General features: G+C 32.5%; 1 protein-coding gene across 9 annotated transcripts in view; it reads right to left on the bottom strand.

The window, feature by feature from the left end:
* Positions 1-24890, bottom strand: part of CCSER1 (coiled-coil serine rich protein 1) — a 1108361-nt gene that overhangs the window by 501098 nt on the left and 582373 nt on the right. For all 9 annotated transcript variants that reach the window (XM_074343893.1, XM_074343839.1, XM_074343854.1 and 6 more), the window contains one exon: positions 2037-2114. In XM_074343893.1, coding sequence (XP_074199994.1) covers positions 2037-2114 — 78 coding nt within the window. The remainder of the gene's footprint in view (positions 1-2036; positions 2115-24890) is intronic.

The raw sequence follows: 24890 nt of genomic DNA on the forward strand, positions 1-24890 counted from the left end.
TAAGAGACACTTGTACAAGGGGATCTTTTAAGTACTCACTACCCCCAAATTATTATTCTTTAACCTTAATTTTATCCAGTAAAATACATTGAGCTCTCATTGTCAGATATGAAAAGGAATAATGAAGAATCAACTATGATCATGGTTTTTATTTTTAATTTTCATTTACATGGTTGGAGAACTAAACAGCACTGATACAAGAAATTTTGTGAAAACAAGGGAAGTTTGGAGCATAGACAGGCAAATGCATAGAATTTGCTAGTAGCTATAGCTTAGTGTCTTCCCACAGGTACCATTCATTTTTAGCCACCATTTCTCACTAGTTGTCATGAACAGTGTTCTAGATCCCTTACATTTTATTTTATATTCAGTCATTCAGAAATTTAGAATTTAATCTCCCAAACATCATTTTCTTAAATTGAGTATAATGGAATAATTGAATCCAAATGCATAAGTATGTTTCTTTTGCCTTGCTGTAAGAATAAACTACTTAAAAAAAAAAAAAAAAAAAAAAAAAGACCAGACTTACACAAAGAATGTGTGGTAGCGAACAAGTGATTTCACTTTTCTGGAACTCAGCTTGTTTGAAAATTGAGGGCACTGAAGTAGGTGGATTCTAAGTTTACGTACAGTTCCTGTGTTGTATGAATTCATGATGAAATAAGATTTAATGGGAACTATGGGTTTATTGTTCTTATTGGATAACTCTCTGGCTTGCACATTTAAAAATACCTGAGTTATTAATTGTAAAATACACACTGGTTTTATATCCTAGGGACTTAAATGGAAATAATATAAATCAAAAAAAAAAATTTAAACAGAAAGAAACCTCCAAAAGAGATAAATGAGTTATTGTGGTAAATCTGTGAACTTAATAAAAATCATTTCTTTTTAAAACTATGCAACTAACATCATTTAAATAATATACAACACTGGCATTTAGGAACCACTGAGGTCACAATATTGATATCTAGAAAATTTAACTATCTAGAATAAACATATTAAATCAACGTAAGAGTAATTCAATAGAAAAACATAGCTTTTAATGTTTTTAAATTAATGCACATAAATATCTGAAAAATTTTTGCTGGAATTCAAAACTTTGGCTTATTTCCTAATAGAGACACATAGCTTTATATTAAATATATTAATATGCTTTGTAAGGCAGCAGAAAAGTAATATCCATATTTATGTTATAATGACACGCAGATAAACTTACATTTTATCATTATATCCCTTTGTAACACTTAAAATTATCTTTATTCTACTAATACTTGTCAATGAAGTGCTAAAAATAATGTTTTTAAAAAAAGAGTTCTCACAAATGTTAGATCCAAGACAAAGAAGGTAATTCCTTTAGGTTTTCATCAAAAGGAAATTTAAAGTCATGAACTTAGGTAAAGTGAAAATTTCATAACTTTAAGGGAAGATAGGTATTTGAATCAAAGTTGCCCGAAATCATTTAGCGTTACTAGAAGCAATCTCGTATTAAATTTACAATCCTATTTTGACAGTTCAACCAGTATTTCACACTATGAAAACATGCAAACTTTCAATTAAATTAGTTCTGCAGCCTGATTGAAGCCCAAGAGCTAAAATAGTCTTGTAAATTTCTCTACAAAGCTGTTTTCTTTTATGCGCCAGAATGGAAAAATGATGTGCTTGGCCCTTGGTGACTGCAAACCTAACTTTATTAAATTGGTAATAAATAAATTAGTACTTTCTTAAAAAAAATAAATTGTGCTAGTATGCGAATAGGTCTTTTACACATGTCTGCAAATTCACTAATTCAGAAGACTGTATTAGAGATGTTGGTTTAAAAAAATTAGTAAGACATTGGTATGCTAGTCTGTGCCTGTAATTATCTTTTTCAGTCCCAGAAGGTATTTGGGGATTATTTAAGAGCAAAAGATGAATGGTGCACCACTAAATCCTATTAAATCAATGCATAGACACAGCAGGAGCAGAGGTAAATAAGCTGTGGAGGGCTGAATACCAATAAAAAAAGATAAAAATGATTTTATATAGCTACTCACATCATAGCCTAGAAGTTCAGTTTGTGTGGATTTATCTACTTTTGAAGTAAAAGCCTTCTGTAAATGCCGGACTCTTTCCTGCAAAAAAAGAAAAAAAGCAAAACCAAAAACACATTGTTGGTGAGTCGTGTGCTTCTCCACGAATATTCCCCACTTATTAAAATCTGATTACTGTACAACTCCTGATTCTCTGTGTGTGCACTTTGCCTACCATCTTAAATATTTAGAACTTTAATTTTCAGGTCATAATAACTCCATCTTTGGCATTTTTTTTTTTCACTCCAGGAACCACTGAGTCAGAACCACAGTTGAATGCTACAGACATGATGTGCTTAAATCCAAGACCAAATGCTTATGCTATTATTTCTTGTTAAACTGTTTTATTTTTAATTAATTTGATAGGATTTTACTGATCTGGTTTTCAGAGCATTTACATTTAATATCCAAAACATTTTCAATAAATAATACCATCCAGTGGATTCCATTTAGTTTGTTTTTATGTTATTATTTTTATTGATTTTTTTTTTTTTTTTTTTTTTTGCTTCTTAGTTCTCTTCTGGAATCTACACATTTAGGAATCTGTCCTTTAAGGGATTTGACACTAATCCAATCCTGTTTATAAATAGGTAAGGGAAATAATGCATGAAAGAAGTTTGGGATTTCATATCTCATATGCAAATGTACAATTTCTGGTCTACTAATGTGAGTGGGCTTCTGGCTAAGGGGCCTCTCATTTACTAATGTTTCACTTAAATAGAAGGTATGTTGAGCAGAGCTATTATAACATGTGCCTGGCACAGCTGGGAGTGCTGTGCTCATATTATTACATTATATTTGGGGATTTTTACCACTATTATCTTCCATTTTCAATAAGAACAATACAACTGACAAAGTTTAAATAACTTATTCCCAAATAAGTTCACATGACTCCACTGGATTCTGTTTTTGCCTTAACTTGCTTTAAAGGAGAATTTATTTTGTTTTCTTGACTTTGGGTGCTCAAAATAGTTGTATAATATTTTAATAACAAAAAACTATGATTTCATTCATCTCTTTCCAGGAAGGGACAGTGCTCGCCACAAACCTTCTCGTAAGAACTCCAATTATACAAAACTTGTGTTTCTCTCTCCACCCTCCTCTCGTCTTCCTCCCCCTTCCCCATTCGCCCTCTTTCCCTTAAATTCTTCTTGAGATTTGCAAGTCAAAGCTGTTTAACAAAGTACATGCATAACTTAGGTAAACATAATTTGACAATGAAATATGTCACAGAAATACTTCATAGACTATTCATGTCTCAACCTAACAACTTCCCCATTATAAAACTTCTAGTGCTGCTGTTCAGACAAAAATGAAGTAGAGAGTAGGTAACTCAAGAAGATGTCATGTGGAAAGTAAGATTTTAGTTGTTGGGAAAGGCTAAGTGAAAAAGGGCCACATTTTCCAAAATAAATGTAAAATGAGAAGTAACAAGTTGTGTTTTCGACTTCTACTGGGATGGGAAAGGGCAGAGAAGTAGTAATAGGTAAAAGAACCAATAACATTTGCTATCACTGAATGGTTGTTTAGAAAAGTTTATTTCAAAATAGGCTAGAGTAAGTACTGGAAAAATAAGTTGTAAATCTGTAGGTAAATAAATATTTATATATGAATCAGAGCCCACACACCAATGCACAGAGCAAGTAAGAATAAACAGCGAATCTTCCATTATGCTCCCTCACATTTTCATTTCACGGGCTTCCACCCTAAAGGTAGGAGTTGAAAAGGATTTATAAACTCTGGTCCACTGGTCTGAGTTTTACAAAGGAAATTCAAATCAAGATAAATGAAAAACTCAAAAAGCTTCATTAACCAACAGCCTAAACAAAGCAAAACAAACAAATCCTAGATCAAGAATAGTTATCTTCAGAAATAAAAAAGAAAAGCAAAGACATTCCTAATGAAAATTACTGCCACACCCTTTGCAGGCATTTCCACAACAAATATGTCGTATGTGAATTTATTACATTTGCATTTGTATGCCATATTCAAATATGGAGAATGTTTCCAATAGACTCAGATGTAAAAGCTAAGAAGTAAATAATTATAATAAATCAACTATACTTCAATTAATAAAAACTAAAACAAAAAAGAATTTAAAAATTTAGTGTAAATTTAGTTTATTTAGTAGGAAGAAAATATATGAATATCCATTACAGATTCTACAACATACACTTAGAAGATTAAATAAAGATTGTATAATTGTTGTGAAGTAAGTCTTAATGGGTCTCGAATTTTTGCAAGATAGAGGGTATTAATGGATTGATAAAAATTTAACATAACAGAAGTATTATAATCAAACAGAAAATAAATCATAAAACTAGCTATTACTAGACAGTGGAATTTGAGATAATTTTTATTTCTTATGTAAGAAATATATACTAATTTTATGTATATATACACATGAATAATAGGGGATAGAAACAAAGGATCACATATTTTCATTTCTACACTGATTTTATATAAACATTTTTACTAAAATTGATTTATTTCAATATAGAGAAATAGATATTTCACCTTTCTGATGCAAATTATTTGCATAAATTCATCTATATTTTTTTAAATGCATATTTGGGGTATTTTTCAAGGTTCAGGAGATATGAAGAAAAAGAAAACATATAGCTCCTTCTATAAAGAGACTTCCAGTGTCAAAGACCGAAAAATCAAAGACAGTTAATAGTCAATATATAAGGTAAAGATACTACAGAGAAACTGCAGATGTCTTATGTGTGCGTGTGTTAGAGAGGAAACAGAGTTAAACAATTGAAATGCAGAAGCTACTGACATCCCAGCTAAGACCAGGAAGAATTATTGTTAGCCAACTTGGAGCGGAAGAGATATGGGTCCTTTCTCAGGCAATGATATTTAGAAACACCTAGAAGTCAGAGAGACCCTGACAAAGATATGTATAGGCAGCTACTAGTTCAGACTTGCCTAAGGAGAGCCAGTAACAGGGACATTAGTGAGAAATCAGTTGAGAGTGGTAAATCAAGTCTATGCCAGAAAGGACAGAATTTTATGTCAAAGGATTTTAGTGTTATCTTAATTTTGAAATTTTTTTTTTTTACAATTAAAGGCCATAAGAATGTTTTAACTAAATTATAATAGAACTAGTTAAATATTTCCTTTCACCTTATATAAAAAACAGAATTAGAAGGAAGCAACATGGAGAAGAGAAACAACTGAAATACAATGATCTTTTTTTTTCTTGACCATTGATTAATTTACACATACATGCCATTCAACCTGGCTCTTTCAGTATTTTCTTGTGTTAGCAAACACTGCAATGCCTTCTTTTAACCTCTCTGAGGGATAGAGGAGTACTGAAATAGCTCAACTTTCGGCAGATAAATTTTATAAATAAATCTATACCTCAGACAAAATATCTGTCTTTAAGTTTTCCTTTCCAAGCAATGACAATATTAATACACTCTTGTTTTTCTTACTTAAGATTAATAAAACATATGGGTGCTTAGAATTAACAAAAAGCAAAATGACTAGCATATTCTGTGGAAAATGTAACCAAAATGGAACGAAGAGAAATTTCTTTATATTTGCTGTCATTTTACACTGCTGACTAATCTGACTCTTGAATATGTGAAGGTTTTGAATTTTACACAATATTGCTATATGAATAAAAATATGTAATGGCTTTCTCTCCAAATTTCCAAATACTTTCATTTGATATGAGGAATAATATAACATCTGTATCAGAAAAGGTAGCTAACATAAGTAAATGCATATCAACTAAAGAAAACATACATAATTTACAAACTTACTAAGAGTAGTTCTAAGATTCACATTCCTTCTACTGTAATTTTTACTATTACAATGATTACTAACAATAATAAATGCTGTTAAAGAATGTGGTTATATGCCAGGTACTATATCAAGTAATATATATGAATCTTCTCAAGGACATACAATGTTACCGTCGCTTTTCAAAAGAATAGGAAACTCATACTTAGTAAGTTGAAATCATTTGCTAAAGGTCACACAAACTATTAAGTGAAACAAGTAAGTTAAAAAACCAAACTGTTGTAAAATAGATACACAAGTTTACACTGTATAGTACAGGGAACTATATTCAGTATCTTCTACTTACCTATAATGAAAAAGTATGAAAATGAATATATGCACGTATATGTATAACTGAACTACTATACTACATAGTAGAAATTGACACAACATTGTAAACTGACTATACTCCAATAATAAAAAAAAAAAACTTATCCATCTTCAAACCCTGGCGTTCTTTCTATGAAGATATTCTGACTCTGAAAAAGCTTACATGTGGTATTGCTGCTAGCACTTCACAAAGGCAAGGAAACATACCAAAAGCACAGTTGCTGTACAGCTAGTATAATAACAAAACTCTTCTTGATGTTCATCCTGCCTATATTCTTTTGCCGACTCTACTAAGTCCTTCTGCTTTACTGTGAAAACAATTTAAGAATGCTTAGGATTTACTGGTTTATTTCCTGTAAAAGCTACAATTCTACACAATATCCATTACTCTAAATATAATCAACAATGAACTTTGGAGCATGAGTCAAGAATAAAATGACAAAATTGAAAGATGTAAAAAGAACAAACTGAAATAAAAAGTAAAGTTGAAAAGGCATGAAAACTTTCAGCAATGATAGCAGTTCAAGTAGAGTAATCTAAACAAATATCCTGCTTAAGCTGTCAGAATCACTTCTGATATGTGCATGTTTGTGTGTGTGTTTTATGCATTGGATAGTCATAGAATCTCTCTCTACAATATATGCTGTCCAAATAAAAGGCTAGTTTCTAATTTCTTTAAAAAAATTTAATTTAAATTTAATTAATCAAAAATATGGATCTATTAAATGCCTGATCATAAAAATATAATAGGTACAATTGATATATTTTTGCACTTTCACATGTGCACATACAAGCACACATAATTAAGGATTGAGGAGGAGGAAATGTGGTTAAAAAAAAAATGATGACAAAGCCAGTAGAATTGGTTTTTAAAATAAAGCTTCAGGTGACTAAGGAGATAAAGGATATTGGCAGTTATTTATTCTTATTTTACAATATATCTTTATTATTAGATACCTTATTAACAATATTTTCAACTCTGCCATTTTATTAATCTACATAATTTTTATCTTAGACATGAATATCTATTATCATTCTAGAACTGTTAAAATTATGCATGTAAAATACAGTGCAGTAAACAAGCTGAAAAGGAAACATCAAATAATCCCAATAAATAACTCCTATTTATATTATTATAGGAAATTAATACAGGAAATATTTGTAATAGTGATTACAATTCCACTATACGAACACATACCTGAGACTGTTATTACCCAAAATCTAAAAAGTTTTGCAAAGAGTAGATTTGAATTAGAAAAAGCAGTGTCTTAAAAATATGGAAAACACAAAGATTTCTTAAAGTAATATAATCCTAAATTTAGATTTAAGTCATGGATATAAAGATTAAGTTTATGGAAAGAAAAATAGTATTGAAAGATTGACACTCTAAAAGAGGAGAAAAGTTAACTTTTAAAGTTGAGGAGCAATGTAAGCCAACACAAGAAAATTGACAGTTTTTCTTTTTTTATTGAAGTACAATCAGTTTAATATTTTGAGTCAAGATAAAACTAGAAATTGGAAGGGTTAAAAAGAATTTGAACATCACCTTCTAATCAATTTCAATGTCAGTAAGATTATTTAAATAGAAAAAATAAAAATAAAGGGAAAATCCTTAGAATTTCTGAATGATGCCAAGTCCAAGGATAAGCTTGGGAATGAAAGGCAGTCTTATAGAGCACATTGATTATTTTCACCCACCATTAATGAGGGCATATCACTAAAGACATTAGTGGAATTATAAACAAGCACAACAGTGACAAAGCAAATCAAACCTCCCACATAGATAGTCAAATTTCCTGGAACTGCCAACAGATATTAAAATGTATTAAAGCTTTCTCAGTTTTTGTTATGGAAAATTGCTAACATACAACAAAACATAGGCAGAGTAAGAGAAAGGATCCCTATACACTCACCACCCACTTTTAACAACAGAGATTAAAATTAAATAAAAAATGTTAGTATTGGCTGTACACTTAATAGCTGCACTGGTCAGTTTTTTCCTTCAACTTAGATGAGAGCTGTTTGTATTAGAGGACCTGTGCTGGCCTTCCTCCCACCCTAACTCTGCCCACGGGAAGAGGATTCTGCAGGGATTAGAGATTAGGGAAGTGCCCCCGTAAAGCCCTGTTCCCCTTCCAACCATACTGCAGAACCCTGGAACTCACAGCCTGGTTTAGGACATGACTCAGGTCATCCCTCTAAGAGTTGTCCAAGGAATGGACATGGGACAGCTGGGTTGATCACACACATGCTCACCAGGCTCTCAGGGGTAGAACACAGGGTGTTCAAGGGCCATGTTAAGGCCGGAGCCAGGGCTAGCTCTCTCCCATGGTCAGGTTCTGGCACACAACTCTATGGAGTCCAAAAAAAATCTGTAATTTGAACACTGATTTCCAAGTCATTAGAAAAGTATATTTATCAAGACAGGAGGCTAGAACATATTTTACTGAGTAGTTTTTAAGCTTGATTTATAACTTAAATCTTTAGACCTATATTCTGTGAGTCCCCTTTTATGTTCTTGGCCCTAATCTCACAAATGACAGCAGCTGACTTAATACTAGTCCTTTCTGGTTTTTGGTCACCACATCTCAGGAAAAGTTTGAAAAAGTTGTAGACAAGTCAAAGGGATAAGGGGTTTATTTTATGTTTAAACATTTGAGAAATGGGTCAAAAATATAAAGACAAACAAAGACGAACTGTCAAAAAAAATCAATAAAACATCTGGATCGCGTATTTACTTTCATCCTATCTTATGATACCTAAACTCATTGGGACTTGCTTGACATCCTCCACAAGCCATCACTTCAGACTGCATTGGAGGCAATTTTTTTTTTTTTTTAAAGAAATAAGGACAGACCATTACACAGCATATTTTAAAATTATGGAGCTCATTAACCATAAGAGATTGTACAAACTGAACATACACCTAGGTTTAAGAAACGTTTAGGTCACTTAAAACATAGATGGATCAAAAAAGTAAACTGGGACTTTTTATATCTTTGGAGACTGAAATTAGTGGAGATATTATATCCACAAAACGGTACACAATGTTCTAGATGTAAAGTATATGGACTCTTTCTCCCAACCAGAACTGAATGATGCTTTCTGTTTCAATTCTAACAATACTCTTAACAGTTTTTAGATTTTTTTGAAGGGCACATTTTACTATAAATAAATACCAGCATAGTTTTGGTAATGGTGGACTAAACAAATACGTATTTGATTTCTTTGGCGCTTTCAACAGACTGATCTATTTCTTTTAATTTAATACTCTTCTCAGTAAGATGGAGCTAATATTAAAAGACCTCAAAGAGGAGTCTGAAAGATGTCTTTGAGCTAGATCCTTAAGAAGCTAGGGGCATTTAGTAACTGATCAGAAAGGAATGAGAAGTTGTGACTGAGAAGTATCACCCCAATTGTTTGGGCTTGGCCCCTCTACATTCAACACATCTGTTAATTAAGATGTCACAGTCCTTCTTTTCTATCTACTGCCACTACCCTGATCCATGACCTAGATACAAGCAAGGGAATGGAGCACAGACACGCACCAGGTGTGCACAAGCTATCACCATCTATTACTTCTATAGTCTCTGTAATAGGTTGAATAGTGACACATCCCCCCACCCCCAAATAATTCATGTCTGCCTGGAACTTGTCAACGTGACGTTATTTGGGAATAAGATCTTTGCAAATGTAATCAAGTTAAAATAAGGTTCTACTAGATTAAGACGGGTTGTAAATACGACGTGACTGGTGCCCTTATAAAAGGAACATTTGGACACAGGAGAGAAAACCATGTAAAGACAGAGGCAGAGAGAAGAATGGTGTATCTGAAGGCCAGGCAACCACAAAAATTGCCAGCAACCACAGAAGCTAGAAGAGGCAATGAAACATCCTTCCCTAGAGCCTTCAGAGGAAATGTGGTCTAGTGAGCATCTTGATTTCAGACATTTGTCTCCAGAAATGAAAGAAAAAAACCCCTGCTTTTTGTTTGTTTGTTTTTTGAGTTTTTTTGTAAAGTCAAGCAATTTATGGTACTTTTTCATAGCAGCCAAAGGAAACTAATACAGCCTTCTAACTGGTATTCCTGTCTTCACCCATATTTTCTCCACTCCTTATCTGTAAATAACAGCATAGTAACCTCAAAATGTAATTTGAATCATCTCACTCTTATGCTTAGAACCTTTTAATAATATCCCATTCTAACCTGGTGGCCACCAGCCACATGTAACAAATGAGTACTTGAAATGTGACTAGTCCAAACTGAGATGTATTAAGTGTAAAATACCCACTGGATTTTAAAGTACCAAAAAGACCTCATTAATAAAATATTTTATGAATATTTTATATTTATTACATCTTGAATACTGTTTTGGATATGAGTTAAATAAAACATACTTGAAATATTAAATTATATAAATGATTATTACTCATTGCATGTTTTGTATTTCTATCAAGCCGTTCTGGTCTATATGATAGAAAGTGAACCTTTACCATGATGTACAGCCCCCCTGCCTCTCCTGGCCCTTATTTATTATGCTAACTTCATCTCATACCAGTCTTCCCCTTGAAAAGATACTCATCTTCCAGTTGCTTGAGTGAACAAAGATTTTTCACAGTTGAATTCTTTGAGAGGAAGTAATTAATGAATTAACTAATTATTTAATTTTAAATGGAGGTACTAGGGATTGAACTCAGGACCTCATGCACATGACCATGCACTCTACCATGGAGCTATAACCTCTCCCTCCACAGTTGAATTTTTAACATGCTATTCCCTCCATCTGGAATGTTCTTCATATTAGGTGTTACTGCCTTACAGATACACTCTTTAAATTCCTATCTCCAGGTAATTATCTTTTAATTTTTAATCTCTTTTTACCAAATGTCACTCATTTCAATTGACAAGTACTTCTTTTATTTGGCTGTTTGCCTATATTTGGTCTATTTTCTGCACTAGCATGTAAGTTCCCTACAGCATGGATCATGTCTATTTAGAACCTTACTGATTCCAAACTGTCTAATGTAGTTTGTGGCACATTCTACGTGTCTGATACTTTTTAAAATAAATGAACAAGTAGGTGAATGAGAGACGGTGCATGAGGTTTGAGAGGATTCAGCAGAGACCGGCTGCTGAAACTGACATACTGCAGAAGCGCCTGCTATAGGGAATTTAGTATTAGGGACATGACAAGTCCAGTAAAATTTCTAGCATTTGTATGGTCCATAAATTTAAGTAGAGACAGATTGGAAATGATATATGAACTAGAGGTTATTCTAGCAATTCTAGGCTGTATAAATGCCTTAAGAGAAACAAACAAACAAAAAAATAGAAGAAAGGAAGCAGAAAGACAAAAGTGAGGACATTAAAGAATAGGCACACATCAAACACGTGTCTGAGGATTTGATGCTGTAACATCAGGTAAAAAATATTTTCATGAATAGGTTAGGATTTTTTTTTTTCAGCAAAAGCTTATGTACTTGATCCTTACTTTTGCCTGAATTTTGTATTTTAAGTGAGAAATTAATTTGATGATTCCAACAATGATGGGAATTAGGGAAAGAAAAATAATGAATATTGGAGTGTCTTCCATAGGAAATAGGGCCCAGGAGAATTTTTTTTTTTTTTTTTTTTTGATACTTCAAGTCCCAAACATTCCCTCATTAACAACAACCTGGTCTGTAACATCCACTTTCTAAACTAGGAGACTCTCCATTCTCCTGGTCCACATTTACATGAGGGGACTTCTGCTAGAAGCATTCTTCTGGTTACTTTCTCTACTTCTCACTCACTCCTCTTCATCCATTAACTGGTAGGTCACCTTAGGATAAACAAACATGGCCTGTCCACAGGATGAACTCTCAGCTTGTCCAGACACAGGCTTTACAGACTCTTGCCCTGTGGAAGAAGCCTGCAAGTCTCCCTTTTTGTCAGCAACTCTGATGGGGCACCTCAGCTCAGGTAAGAATGTATTGGATGGCTACACGGCTGTATTCCAAGTCAGGTTTGGGTGGTATTATAGTCTCATTTAATCTCTCTAAATCTTCTATTTTGCAATTATTTCTGAATTTAGGAGGGCAAAAGGATGTTGTTTATGGTACCTTTGAAGTCTCTCTCATACATGCGCACACACGCACACACACACACACACAGAGACACAGAATCAATCTGGAAAAATGGAGTTTGGTATAGTTAACTGAGTTCTGGGAGAGTTTTAATTGTGCTGACCAATACAACAACCAGAGAATCTTAATTCAACCTTGAAAATGGTTCCTATTAAAAAACAAACAAATCTGTCTCAAAAACAGAAACCTGCCTGCCTGCAATATTGAGATTGACATCTTTGAAAGCATGGGAAAAATTCCTCTAGTTTTTTTCTTGCTTGTTATTTTTATTTAGGAAGGTCAGATATAACACCCTGCCCACTTTATCATTATGGTTTAAAAATCAGATTCCTGTTTTGAAGAAAAGACTCACTTTTCTTCAAAGAGGGGATTGTGACAATTTTGTTTCATGGTATTGATTTAATTTTAATGTGTATCAAAATCCTTAGAAAAAACTGAGAAGTGACACAAAAGGCAGTCATTCATTAACATCAATATGCTGACGACAGCATTCCAGAAAGATAAGCATAAGGGAGACCAAAAGAAGATCACTGAAGACTTGCTGAGACAGCACAGCATTACAGGTTGACAATCAGCTGGAAAACAATGGATGTCATGAATCAAACTTCATCTGACACACCGTATACACTGATCAAACTTCACTGGCAAACTCAAGAAATTTTGAAAGCCATAAAATACATTATCCTTCAAATTTCCTTCAGCATACTCATAAGCACAAGTGAAAATAAAATAATCCCATACATGTTTATCTGAACAGCAAAATCTACTGAAACAGAATCTAAAGAGATTATGTGTGAATACTTAGTTGCTTTGAATGTCTGTTTATCCATGTACAGCTGGGCTTAATTGATTCCAACAAATATTTAATGAGTATCTATAATTTATTAATTCATCCATCAGTAATTATAGCATATTTAACTATGTAAATTAAACTATGAGTTCATTCTTCCTCTGTGATTAGAAATACAGCAATATTTAATTTTAATACCTATTATATTATTTTGTGTATTTTAATTTACAAATTAAACTATTTCTATAAAATTTTTGGCTAATTGTTCACTCAACCATTTTAGAGCCCAGCTCCTGAGTAAGACACCACTCTGCTAGCTGTGCAGCTGGTGGAAGCAGTGCAGACTCTTGAGAGAGTGGTGTATATAGAGCACCGAACACAATGTACTCGTTACTGGAAGAGTAGTAAAACAATGTTGTCCTGGCTTTTTCATTGCTTATAGTTCATAGGGAAGACAAGCTTCAATAAGGAAACATACCAATAGATATGATGTTACAAATTTGGTAAGTGACAAAAAGGGACGCCCTGAGCTGTAAGGAGAGAGAATTACATGAATGATGTTCTTTATTTGTATGTGAAGATATAGTGGGCCTTCCTGAGAAAATGGTGCTTCAGGTTAAACCTTCAAGACAAGGACACATTCAGGCTGTAAGCAGGGGACTGTTTCAGAAAGAGATGGAAAAAGCTTAAGGAGTGTTTGTGGGTGGGGGAGAAGTACACACTTCTTTTTTGAAAAACAGAAAAATTACAGCGTAGCTAGAACTTAATGAGTAAGAGGCATGATTAACATCATCAGATGATTATAGGCTCTGTTAAGCATTGCCTTTTATGTTAAGTTCAGTGGGAGACAACTGAAATGTTTTAAGTATGATTCAATTCTATTTAGCCAACATCACTCTGGATGCTATATAAAGAAAATGGAGATAGGGAAGTTATGAGAAGAGAATTTGGAAGAAAATACAGTAGTCCTTTGATGAATTCCCATTTTAGTTTAAGGCAGACCATATTATTTTTCTGACATTTACAATCAAAAGAAAAGGCCAAAACCAAAAGTCAAGAAAAGAGAAAACTAATCCCAAAGAAATTAAGTATTTCCAAAAACTCAATAAATAGTGGTAAGATCTTAAGTAACAGTCTTAGGTCCAGTTTTATTTACTGTTTTAAATGTATATTTAAAGTTTTCATTTAAATAAAATATTAGGAACTAAAAAATAAAATTAAATTTTAATAAAAGATACATAAACATATTCTGTGTTCATCTTTGTATTACTTACACGTTGGCTACTATGCAAATCTATTTTATCTATTATCAATCATAGTGCCTATATATTTTGTACACATCTTTATTATATGTTTCAATGTCATATGTTAATAGCAACTATTTTTAAAACTAGACAGTATATTGTAGATGTAATGTTTTCAAATATCCCCACACAAAGCATATAGAAGTGCATAAAATTAAAGGTGAATATATTCTCCCTTCACCCTGGTCCCACTTACAGACTTAAACAGTCTTAACTGTTTTTATTCATTCTTGCAGTTACAATAATTTAAAATATAATTTCCTCTATTTCTTGATTCATCACATTTAGATATCATTGATAATTTCTCAATTTTTGTTCAGGTAAAAAATTAACATACTTTTATTATCCTACATTTTCTCCTTCACCTTTCAATTTTCATTGGTTATATAATTAAATTGTTTTTAATCAATTCTTCTAATAATCACTAATATTTAAGTATATATTTAAGCCTCTATCTCTTGGCATGTCAAATTTAGATAGTACCTAGTAGTTCTGTATCATGAAAGATATCATGAAAGCATTAGTAAGCTTTTCTGTCCTTTGCCTCTCCTCATTCCATCTTCAACTTTTATTATTAATGCTTAAATTGTTAGATAAAATCATTGTCCCACAATTACAGTAAGTCATCCATACCTTCTATAAGTTTATTAAAAATATTAGAGTAAGTTTATAATTTTGATATGTATTTACAGTTTAAATCAAGTTGTACAAATAGTCCCATGAAAAAGGTACTGAAATCCAGCTGATGAACAATTTTCTTAGCAAAAAGAAAAACCTAAGATTCAAGGTCTAACAGAACTTCTTTTAATTTCATCCTTCATCCCTTATGTGTCAGTTTGTAAAGGGCATGTATTATTGCATTTTGCTTACATTTCATTATTTGTTAAATCTTGAGGCTATTTAGACTAATTTTAGAACCACACAGAACATTTTTGTGCATATTTCTATTTTTTATTTTGAATTATTTTTTAGGATAAACTGTGGAAACAGAATTAAATAATATGGGCATCTTTGTGGATTATGCTACATACTGCTCAATTGTGTTCAAAGGATTGTAACCAGTAAAAATAACACTATAAAGCAATATATGCACTAGTTTTTTAGCTATGATCCCAGTATTGAATTTATATTTTAAAAAATACTGGCTAGATTAGTGAACATGTTATTTCAAGTTAATATTTGCTCATTAAGAATTAATGCTAGACATATATACCTATTAGCTGTATGTAACTGAAGTGGACTTGAATTAAAATTAATAAAAAACTATGACATAGCAAATCAAAATTATGAAAGATAATATCACACCTGACCTTTTCATTCCTTTTATTAGTAAAAATATATGCAACTTCTTTCTATGTCTCTTACGTCAAAATGCCTACTAGGCATATCTACTTAAATAGCCCAAATGCTTCACTATCTCATCATTCTAAACAAAACTTGTCATCTAATATTTTTCTTTCTCTTTGGACTCCCTGTACCAGAAAAAGGTATCATTATCAAAGAATCTCCAATTAAAACACTAAAGGTCATCCTAGATGCTTAGTTTCCCACAGTGGCCCATCCCAAGTCCAAGATATTCTCTTCCGAAATCACCTTCAAATGTGTCTATTCTTTTCCATTTTTTAACTGCCAGTGTTTACTCCAGACTTTCATGATTGTTCCTCCAACATCTTGCTCTTTTAGTAGTACACTCTCCTCTAGCTTTGTTTCACTTAATATATGCTCCATGTTGCAGCCAAATTATCTTTGTAAAATAAAATCAGATCACACCTCATTGGTTCTTACAAATTCAAGATAAGTTTAAAACTCCTTAGCATGATTCATTTGGTTCTTTATAATCTGGTCTCTGGCTCTCTGTCTGGTCTAACATTCTCTAGGACACTATCTACTCCAGAAAAAAAAATTTACTTTCTATTTAAGGAATCTGATAAGCTCTTCAAGGTGTTTGTTTTTTTATTGTATTTCATCCGAAGTCTAAAGTATGTTCACTTCATCTTTTTCTCCACTTGGCCAGGATTCTTGTGATTTAAAATGTAAATTATTATACACATTTCACTTCTTTATGAATTTATAAAGTGATATTTAATCTCTAATTTCATTCCTGAAATTATAGTCCAAAATGTTTTACATATTTTTATTCTTTTTGTAAATGCTGAGCAAAGCAAACCTTTCAACTTCCATTTATTCTTAGAAAGATCAAACTAGCTTAGGTCAGTCTAATGTTACCCATCTCTTGTAAAACAATTTAATACAGCATATAATTATCCAAAAATGATTCAGGTGCCTCTAAATGTCATTGTTTTATATGACAAGATCTACTGAGTTTATTATGAAATATCATACACTTTCTTTGTGTTCTAATGCAATGGAAAGAATACAGCCAGAATATTTAAGTAGTAACAATTCACTAAAGAAATTTATGAACAATTTCAGTGTTATTTCATTTTCAGTTCTCTTTCAAATATTCACAACTGCACTACTGTATGTATGCTCCATTTTTAGTAACACACCTAAATCAACATAGGAATAAAGTATACATAGAGAGATTATATACTTTATTCCAAGTATATATATACAACTCTGGAGTTTTTAAATTAACCTTTTTAAATCTAAATTCCTTCGTCTATGAATTTTAATCCAACCTCACAGTTTTCAGCATAATTTTAATGAAATCACAAGCCAATGTCTATCCAATCTGTCTTGGTCTGTTGGGGCTGTTTTAACAAGATATCATAGACTGTGTGGCTTACAAACAGTAGCAGTTTATTTCTCACAGTTCTGGAAGCTGGAAAGTCTAAGATCAGTGTCTGAGGATGGCCTGCTTCCTCACAGATGGCACTTTCTCCCTGTGTCCTCCCATGGTGTAAAGGTTGGGAGATCTCTGTACTGTCTCTTTTACAAGGGCACTAGTCCTATTCGTGAGGGCTTTGCCCTCATGACCTCATCACTTCCCGAAGGCCCCAGCTCCTAATACTATCACCTGGGGGGTTAGAATTCAATATATGAATTTGGGGAGGACACAAACGTTCAGACCATAGTAGAATCCCAAGCACCACCGACTCTAATTACTCATGGTAAAAAGCTGAGCACATGTCCAATACAAGGAAAATATTTAATGATTAAATACTAGATATAATCATCATTACAACTTGTAAATATAATGGTACCACTGCTACTTGATAATACAGGAGGAAGAAAGAAAAAGTGTGAGGAAAAAGAAGGAAATAGATGGTGGAAGAAATGGCCAAAACAAAAAGGAAAGGCAAGTTGAGAAGGAAGAGGAGAAAGAAAAAGAAAAACAGGAGGTGGGGTGGAAAAAGGAGACAGAATTGGAGCTAGTGGACAGTACAGACAGTCTTTCTTGGAACAAAGCAAGTTGCTTTCTTGGAGGAGGGTAGTTTTGGGGTATCAGTAAAATAAACTGGAACTTAACAAGTAATAGTTGTCTTATAGAATTTGCTTTCTTGGCACTTCTAACAGATGGCCACACAATCATATAGATGCTTTTGTGTAAGAACATGCATAGAAACAAACATACCACTTTTTTCCTTTGATTGGTATGTTGCTTTAGATCAAAAAAGATAATAAAGCAGTTTAATCCACTAAAATAATGTGTGGATTATTTAGGCCATAACAGAGGCAATATTTAGAAACATTCAATTCTATTCACAAAAGAACAACATTTTGGATGAGATTTCAGTAGTCTCACTATATGTTATCTATTCTAAGTTTTATATGTGTGAGTTATCAATTCATTTAAAAATGGCATATAAATAGAAAATTTCACAAAGATTTATTAGCTGATGCTTGACATTTTCACACTTCATTTAAGTGTCTTTCAAAGGAATATTTTTAAGGTCAGATTTTAGAATATCTTCATTATAAATGGGGATCTCATTGTTAAATAAATTTAAGTTTCCAACTCTATAATACTGTCTAGCTATGAGGTTTGTGTGCAGAATCATAAGTTAACAAAATTTTAAAAATATGTGAACAATTTAAAAGAGGAAAGTGAATTATAGGAGAAATTGTAAACCACTGAATAGAAACACTTCACTTAAATAATGCATATTGAACATAGATGAATTCACCACCCCGACACAAAATTCATATGTTCAACAAGATGTCCAACTTACACAAGTTGCTAGTTGCAGAGAAAAGCTAGTGACAAGAATGGAAGGGCAATTTAAATTCTTTTTGTCTCTCTTCACCCCACCTCATCCACTCCTTCCCTTTGGACAATCACTGTCTCTCACCTTTCCTCAAATCACTCTGGGCAACTACGTGGGCAAGAATCTTACTGGATGAGGTGACAGTAAGCAGCATTAAGTCCTTTACTTCTCCCAATCCAACCCCCTGGATTTGTGGAGAACAATCTTATAAAACTGGCTTTCCCATAACTCCTTAAGGATTTGGGGGTGAAATCCTGAAAGAGTTGCTTCTTCCTGGATTGTTGCAACATAAAGTGGTAACTTTGGTTGGAATGCCCCACGCCCTACCTCTTCACACATACACATCTTGAACCAGCCTAGACTGGCGAAGATTACAGTATGGCCTATGGTCTTTCTCCAAGATCAATGAACCAATATTCCATAGGTAATATGAGCTCCCAGGACAAATAAACTTGACTCCTGAGGTTGCCCATACCTCACAGATAAACAATGAACTGGACAAAATAAATGTTTCTGAAGCACAGTATTAATATAGATAATTAAATAATTTTAAGTAAATATACTATAATACATGGAAGGAAGGACAGAAGGAAGGAAATGAAAGAAGAGAAAGTTTATGTTACCAAAAATAATATTCCAGGTATTAGTATACAGTGGTAAGTAAGGAGAACAAAAGACATGGGGTGTATAATGTGCTTCTTTTGTAAGATGGAAGATACAGTCATTAACACATTTAAGAAATAATTATTCCATATATGTTTCTTAAGAAAAATAAATTGGCCTATATAATTTTTAAATAACATAAAAGAATTTTACAGAATTTCCTTTAAAAGAGTACAAAAAGTACAAGAAAGGAGAAACAAGATAAATGATGGCAAAATTAAATCTTAAAAAGAAATTAAAACAAATGAAAATGTATTGAACTAACCACATAAAAGACAAAGGCCCATAAGCTGAATAAAAATTAGATCCAACAATATGTTGTATGCAAAAACAAAAATGACATATTGAAATAAAAGAATTAAAAACACTAAATTGGGAGTTTGAGATTTGCAAATACTAACTACTATATATAAAATAGATAAAGAACAAGTTTATACTGTATAGCACAGGGAACTATATTTAAAAATGAAAAGAATATGAAAGTGAATATAATAAAAAAGAATATGAAAACAAATATATGTATGTATATGTAAGACTGAAACATTATGCTGTACACCAGAAATTGACATGACATTGTAAGCTGACTGTATTTCAATTAAAAATGCAAATTAAAAAAAAAAAAGCCAGTCACAAAGTCAAAAAAATTGAAAACATAGCTGATAAATACAAACCAAGAGAAGTTGGAGTAACAATTTCTGAGGAGCAAGTAAACAAAAGTCCTCCCTTGGGATAGTTTGCAACTTTACATAACTTTACAAGCGATTTATACACATAGTCCTGATTCTGTCAAAGTAGGAGACTAAAAGAGAAAAAGGGAAAAACAAGAAATAATATGAGGAGGTGGCTAGTAAAGATAAATTTATAATTAAAATTCTGCTTCCAGTAAAAATATAACAGGACAACCATACTTTCTTAGCCTAATTACAAAGGAAACTACCCTGTATGTAAGCTCTCATCTTTAGATTCTAAGAAGACAGTAATGAAATATCTTTTCAGATGGTTTTATTTAAAATCTAAGAGAACATATTTAATAAGATAAAACCAACAAGTAAGTTTTCATTTGTTTATTAGGTGATACACATTTCTCAAGCAGGCTACTTGCAATCAAATGAAGAAGGCAGAGAAGATAGTCTGTCATTACAAGAATGAAGTCTGTGTAGCAGTGTAGTACAGATTGTGGTGATACTCCATCTCCAGATAGCATTTAAGTACTTCAAAGATCTGTCACAATTATATATGCCAAACTGTGAAATTTTAGAGCAGTATTTCAAGTTATTGATCAGCAAAATAAGAGGGAACATGCTATTAACATTAAACTATATATTTTTTCAGACAAAACCTCGCTCTCAGGTTGAATCCAAGGGAAATGATTGTCAAATAGGGAAAATAAATGCCAAATACCAATTGTGATAATTTTTCTTCTTATTTTACTTGCTAGTTGTGAGACAAAAGTATTTTGATACATTACCATACAGCAGAGGTCCTTCCCCTCAGAAATATTTTTAATCTTTAAAAGATTTTGTATTATTATCTGATTAAAACCACAGTCTTTATCAAAGGCAATTTCTTTTATCATTAAATAACACGTACTTCCACACTAGTATTTTTAAAGCTTTCTAAGTAACTTTGAAAAATTATACATGTATTTATTACCAGTACCATGTAAGCAGTATTTTTTAAAGTTTTATTTTGATTTTAAAAGTAAAACTATGACACAAAATAGAACCCATCTTTTAGTTTACTGACATTAGAATTACATGCATATATATGTTTGATTAGTCATTTAACATCTTTTCATCTAAAGTAGGCCTAAATCTCGGTATACTATGTTAATTCTATATTTTAATTCCACATGTGAGAGTGTCCAATTCACTGAGATTTTACTTATTTTAGTTTGATTTTTTTATTTGCTTTTGTTTTTTTCCATTTTACTCTCAAAAGAGATTACATTTTTTGCTAGGCTTTTACGTTTACTTGGGAAATATCTGATTTATATGAAATCATGCTAGTGGTTCACAGATAACAATGATACCCCCAAATTTTCATATAGTCATTGATAAAAATAAAAACATGTATAGTAGTTTATTTTGTAAAGTAACTACATTATCGTGTTATTATATTTGTATTTATAGTAACATTTATACTAATTTGTTTCCTGCACCAATATTGGTGCAGTAGTTCTTGCAATGTATTTCTGAGATCACACGCATTATCCAACGCCAGCCATTAGACAAAGTTCATTTAAACCAATGTCAAACCAAAACAAAATGAATCAGAATATTATAGTTTGGAATGTTATATGTCAATTATATATTAATTTTTTAAAAAGATTATTGTTGCTTGTGATATCCAGAAATTGACTCGAGAATTCCTCTGAAATTGATTTATTAGGCAATGCTCCCAGGAAACATAGGAGAGGGAGGAAATTGGAAAAGGAAGGGAAGAAGTACATCCAAAAGTACAGCTTCCAGGTCTCAGAGGGTTGTTTTGGCTTCATCTCAAAAGAAAATGCTGCAGAGAGGGGAAGTCTCATCATGATACTGTCCCCATCCAAGGGCAAAGGAGTAGTTAGTGATATGGAGCTGGGGTGTAGACATAGGTCAGTCATTGGTTAAGGGAGGTTTGCCCTGCAAGTAAAGCAGGCCTGAACCTAAGGACAGCTCACAAAGACAGTTGAGGCTGCTGGGAGCAAACATTCATCTGGAGCTCGTGCAGCGTGCGTATATGTGCACATGTAGTAAAGAAATCTCAGGGGACATGGGCAGAGCACTGGCAGCACTTGCTACAGTTTACCTAAGAAAGCCTTTAGTCTAATTCTTGAAGATATGTGGCATCTGAAGCCCAGAAAGGTGAAATATATTTCCCAGAGTCACAAATCTATTAAGTGGCAAACAGAAAACCAGAATCTAGGTCTCCACTAGTCCACATCAGATCGCTTTCAATGACAACGCTTTATATTAATGACCTAGATTTATTTATTTTTTATAAGCACTATTTTTGTGGATTATTTAAACAGTATTTCTCCACAGACTACTTGCAGGCAATCTACTCTTTTGTTTTTTAGTTCTAAAAAGATTTAAGAGTTTGGCATTGAGCAAAATGGAAATTATTACAGTGGGTTTCTTCATATTGCAATATTTACTCTTGTGCATCATTAATAAATTTAAGTTGTTTACATGCCCATTTTTGAGCTAATGTACTTTTGTATTTTATGCTATCTACAGCCTGAACTAGTCATTTCAAATAAGGAAAAGCTAATTTTGAGGGACGTTTTTTCAGTAAGATTCCAAAAATTATATTTGCACAAATATGTACAAGTGTATCTTATTAAAATGTGTGACACTGCTATTTAACACTAATAACAATTTGAGTTTTCGAAATATTTCTATTATTTCATGCATAAAATTACTAATCAAATGAAAATGAAAACATATGAATTTTGATAACTATTTATTGGTCCTGAAAAGGAGGATTAAACAACTGCACAAAATAAATTTATAAATATTTAGCAAAGCTACAGTAGAGATACTATTCTGAGTAGAAAACTGAGAACATCTGTTCCAAGACACTTTCATCTCAAAGTCATATTTTTTTCCACTTGGGTTTCTTAAGCTCATTTTCAAAGAACTTAACTCAATTTTGAATGAAAAGATATAAAAATGCTAAAGCATTCCTCAAAGTTACAAATGATTCTTTTTCCAATTTAATCAGTTAAAGTATAAACCTCAAATGTTTTGTTTTACTCATTTAAAAATAGTGCCAAATCCTGATTTTTGTGGTAAGCAACAGAGACCAAATGGTAAAATATAAAACAATGCTCTGTGCCAAAGTGAAGTTTCTATTACATTTTCAAAAAATAGAAAGATAAGATAGCTGCTCTGAATTTTTTATTGCTTACTTATTATTCTTTCTACTCTTGCCCTTTCAAAGTATAGCTAAATCAAGGGCACTTAATACAAAAGTATAAAGGGTAGAATAAGCCAGTAATAAAGTAAGTGATGAATTAGGGATGTAAAATTGTTTTCCTCTTTAATTTTTAAATATTTCACATGTAATGTATAGGTAGTGGCTTTTCATTGCTATTACAACTTAACTTTTTGAATTCAAATGTAATTCAGTAATTGCTTAATACACAGTTGGATTAAATTCTTTTCAAGACAACGACAAAGAAAATTGTAAATAAGGATGGTTGTATATTTAGTATCATCAATATAATTATGTATCCTCCAGGGCCTGGAACTATATGACCTCAATTTACTCTTATTTAATTTGCCTTCACATTTGGTTTTTTATGTTGGCTCTTTCTAATTTATTCTCCACTACCTACACTGTATTTCTGCTTTCTCATCATTGTAAAATCCCCATGTCCGTTGAAGGGCTGTGTTAGTCTCTGTCCTTGTTGATCCCTAACTGGTATGCCTTTTTTCTTCCCTCTCCCAAATTAAATTTGATACCTCTTTTGGATATTCTAAAAATTTGGAATGTTCTAAGAGGTTCCTGAATGTGTAAATGTATACTTTTTCAGAATAGAGAGAAATGGTGTAAGAATGAACTTTAAACTGGCTTAATCTCTGCAACAAAACACCCAAGAAGTTAACCTTCAATTTACCCAGTTACAACAATGCACTGGAGTCATTTTGCTCAGCTTTGTGCACAGTCTCCTTCCCTCTGCTGCTCGTTTGTCAGTCTCTGTCCCTCCATCTCCCTCTGTCTGTCTCTCCATGCCTTTCCTAAGAATGATAAAGACACATTTCTGTTCCTTGCAGAATCATCATTCAATGCTGGCAGTATTCTCAACCACTTAGTGGCTTGTATCTGGGAAGTCCTACCTCCATCTGGGAGCATTTTGTATCCTGTACTGTGCAACCATTTCTATAAGTTTTATATCCTACACCATTTAGGGATATTTATATCTGTATGTATTTAACTTCTTTTTTTAACCTCCTTATTTAAATGTTTTCATTTGGTAAGTCTATTGATCTCACTTCTTCTGAGTAGTTTCAATGTGGGTGATACTTGTTGGATAACTAAAACCAGGAGCAGTAGTTGAGCTAGAGAATACTCAGAAATTTCTGACCCTACAAGTCAATGAATTCAGAATAGCCTTCATTTTCTCTCAACTCAGTAGACATAGTAGTTTTAAGGACTACTGTTTATAATGGTAGCTTCACTACAAATAAGAATGAGAGCTCTGTAGCACCATTCTTTGTCAGGTGACTTTGGGGAAATTTATAAACCTTTTTGCATCTCAACTTTTTTATCAGTAAAATGAGGATAATCATAAATTACAGCATAGAGTTGTTCTGAGGTTAAATGAGAAGAAAATCTAGTACATAACTTCCCAATGTTATTATCATTCTTATCAGTAATTAATAGTTATTACTAACCTCAAAGATAACAGTTTAGAGATAAAGATCTTGCAAATTAACAACAGGCAACTGTCTTTCACCGTTGCATAAATATATAAAATTCTGCTAAACAAAAATGTCTTCCCCACCGATGTTTAAAATTTTTCACTAAAACTGACAGGCATTTCTGGGTTGAGAGGAGGTAGCTGCCTTAGACTGGTCATTACTGAATTTGAGAACATGAGATGAATTTCCTCCACAGCAAGTCAGACTGAGCCTGAATCAGA

Source organism: Camelus bactrianus, chromosome 2 (assembly GCF_048773025.1).
Source record: "Camelus bactrianus isolate YW-2024 breed Bactrian camel chromosome 2, ASM4877302v1, whole genome shotgun sequence".
Taxonomy (NCBI): domain Eukaryota; kingdom Metazoa; phylum Chordata; class Mammalia; order Artiodactyla; family Camelidae; genus Camelus; species Camelus bactrianus.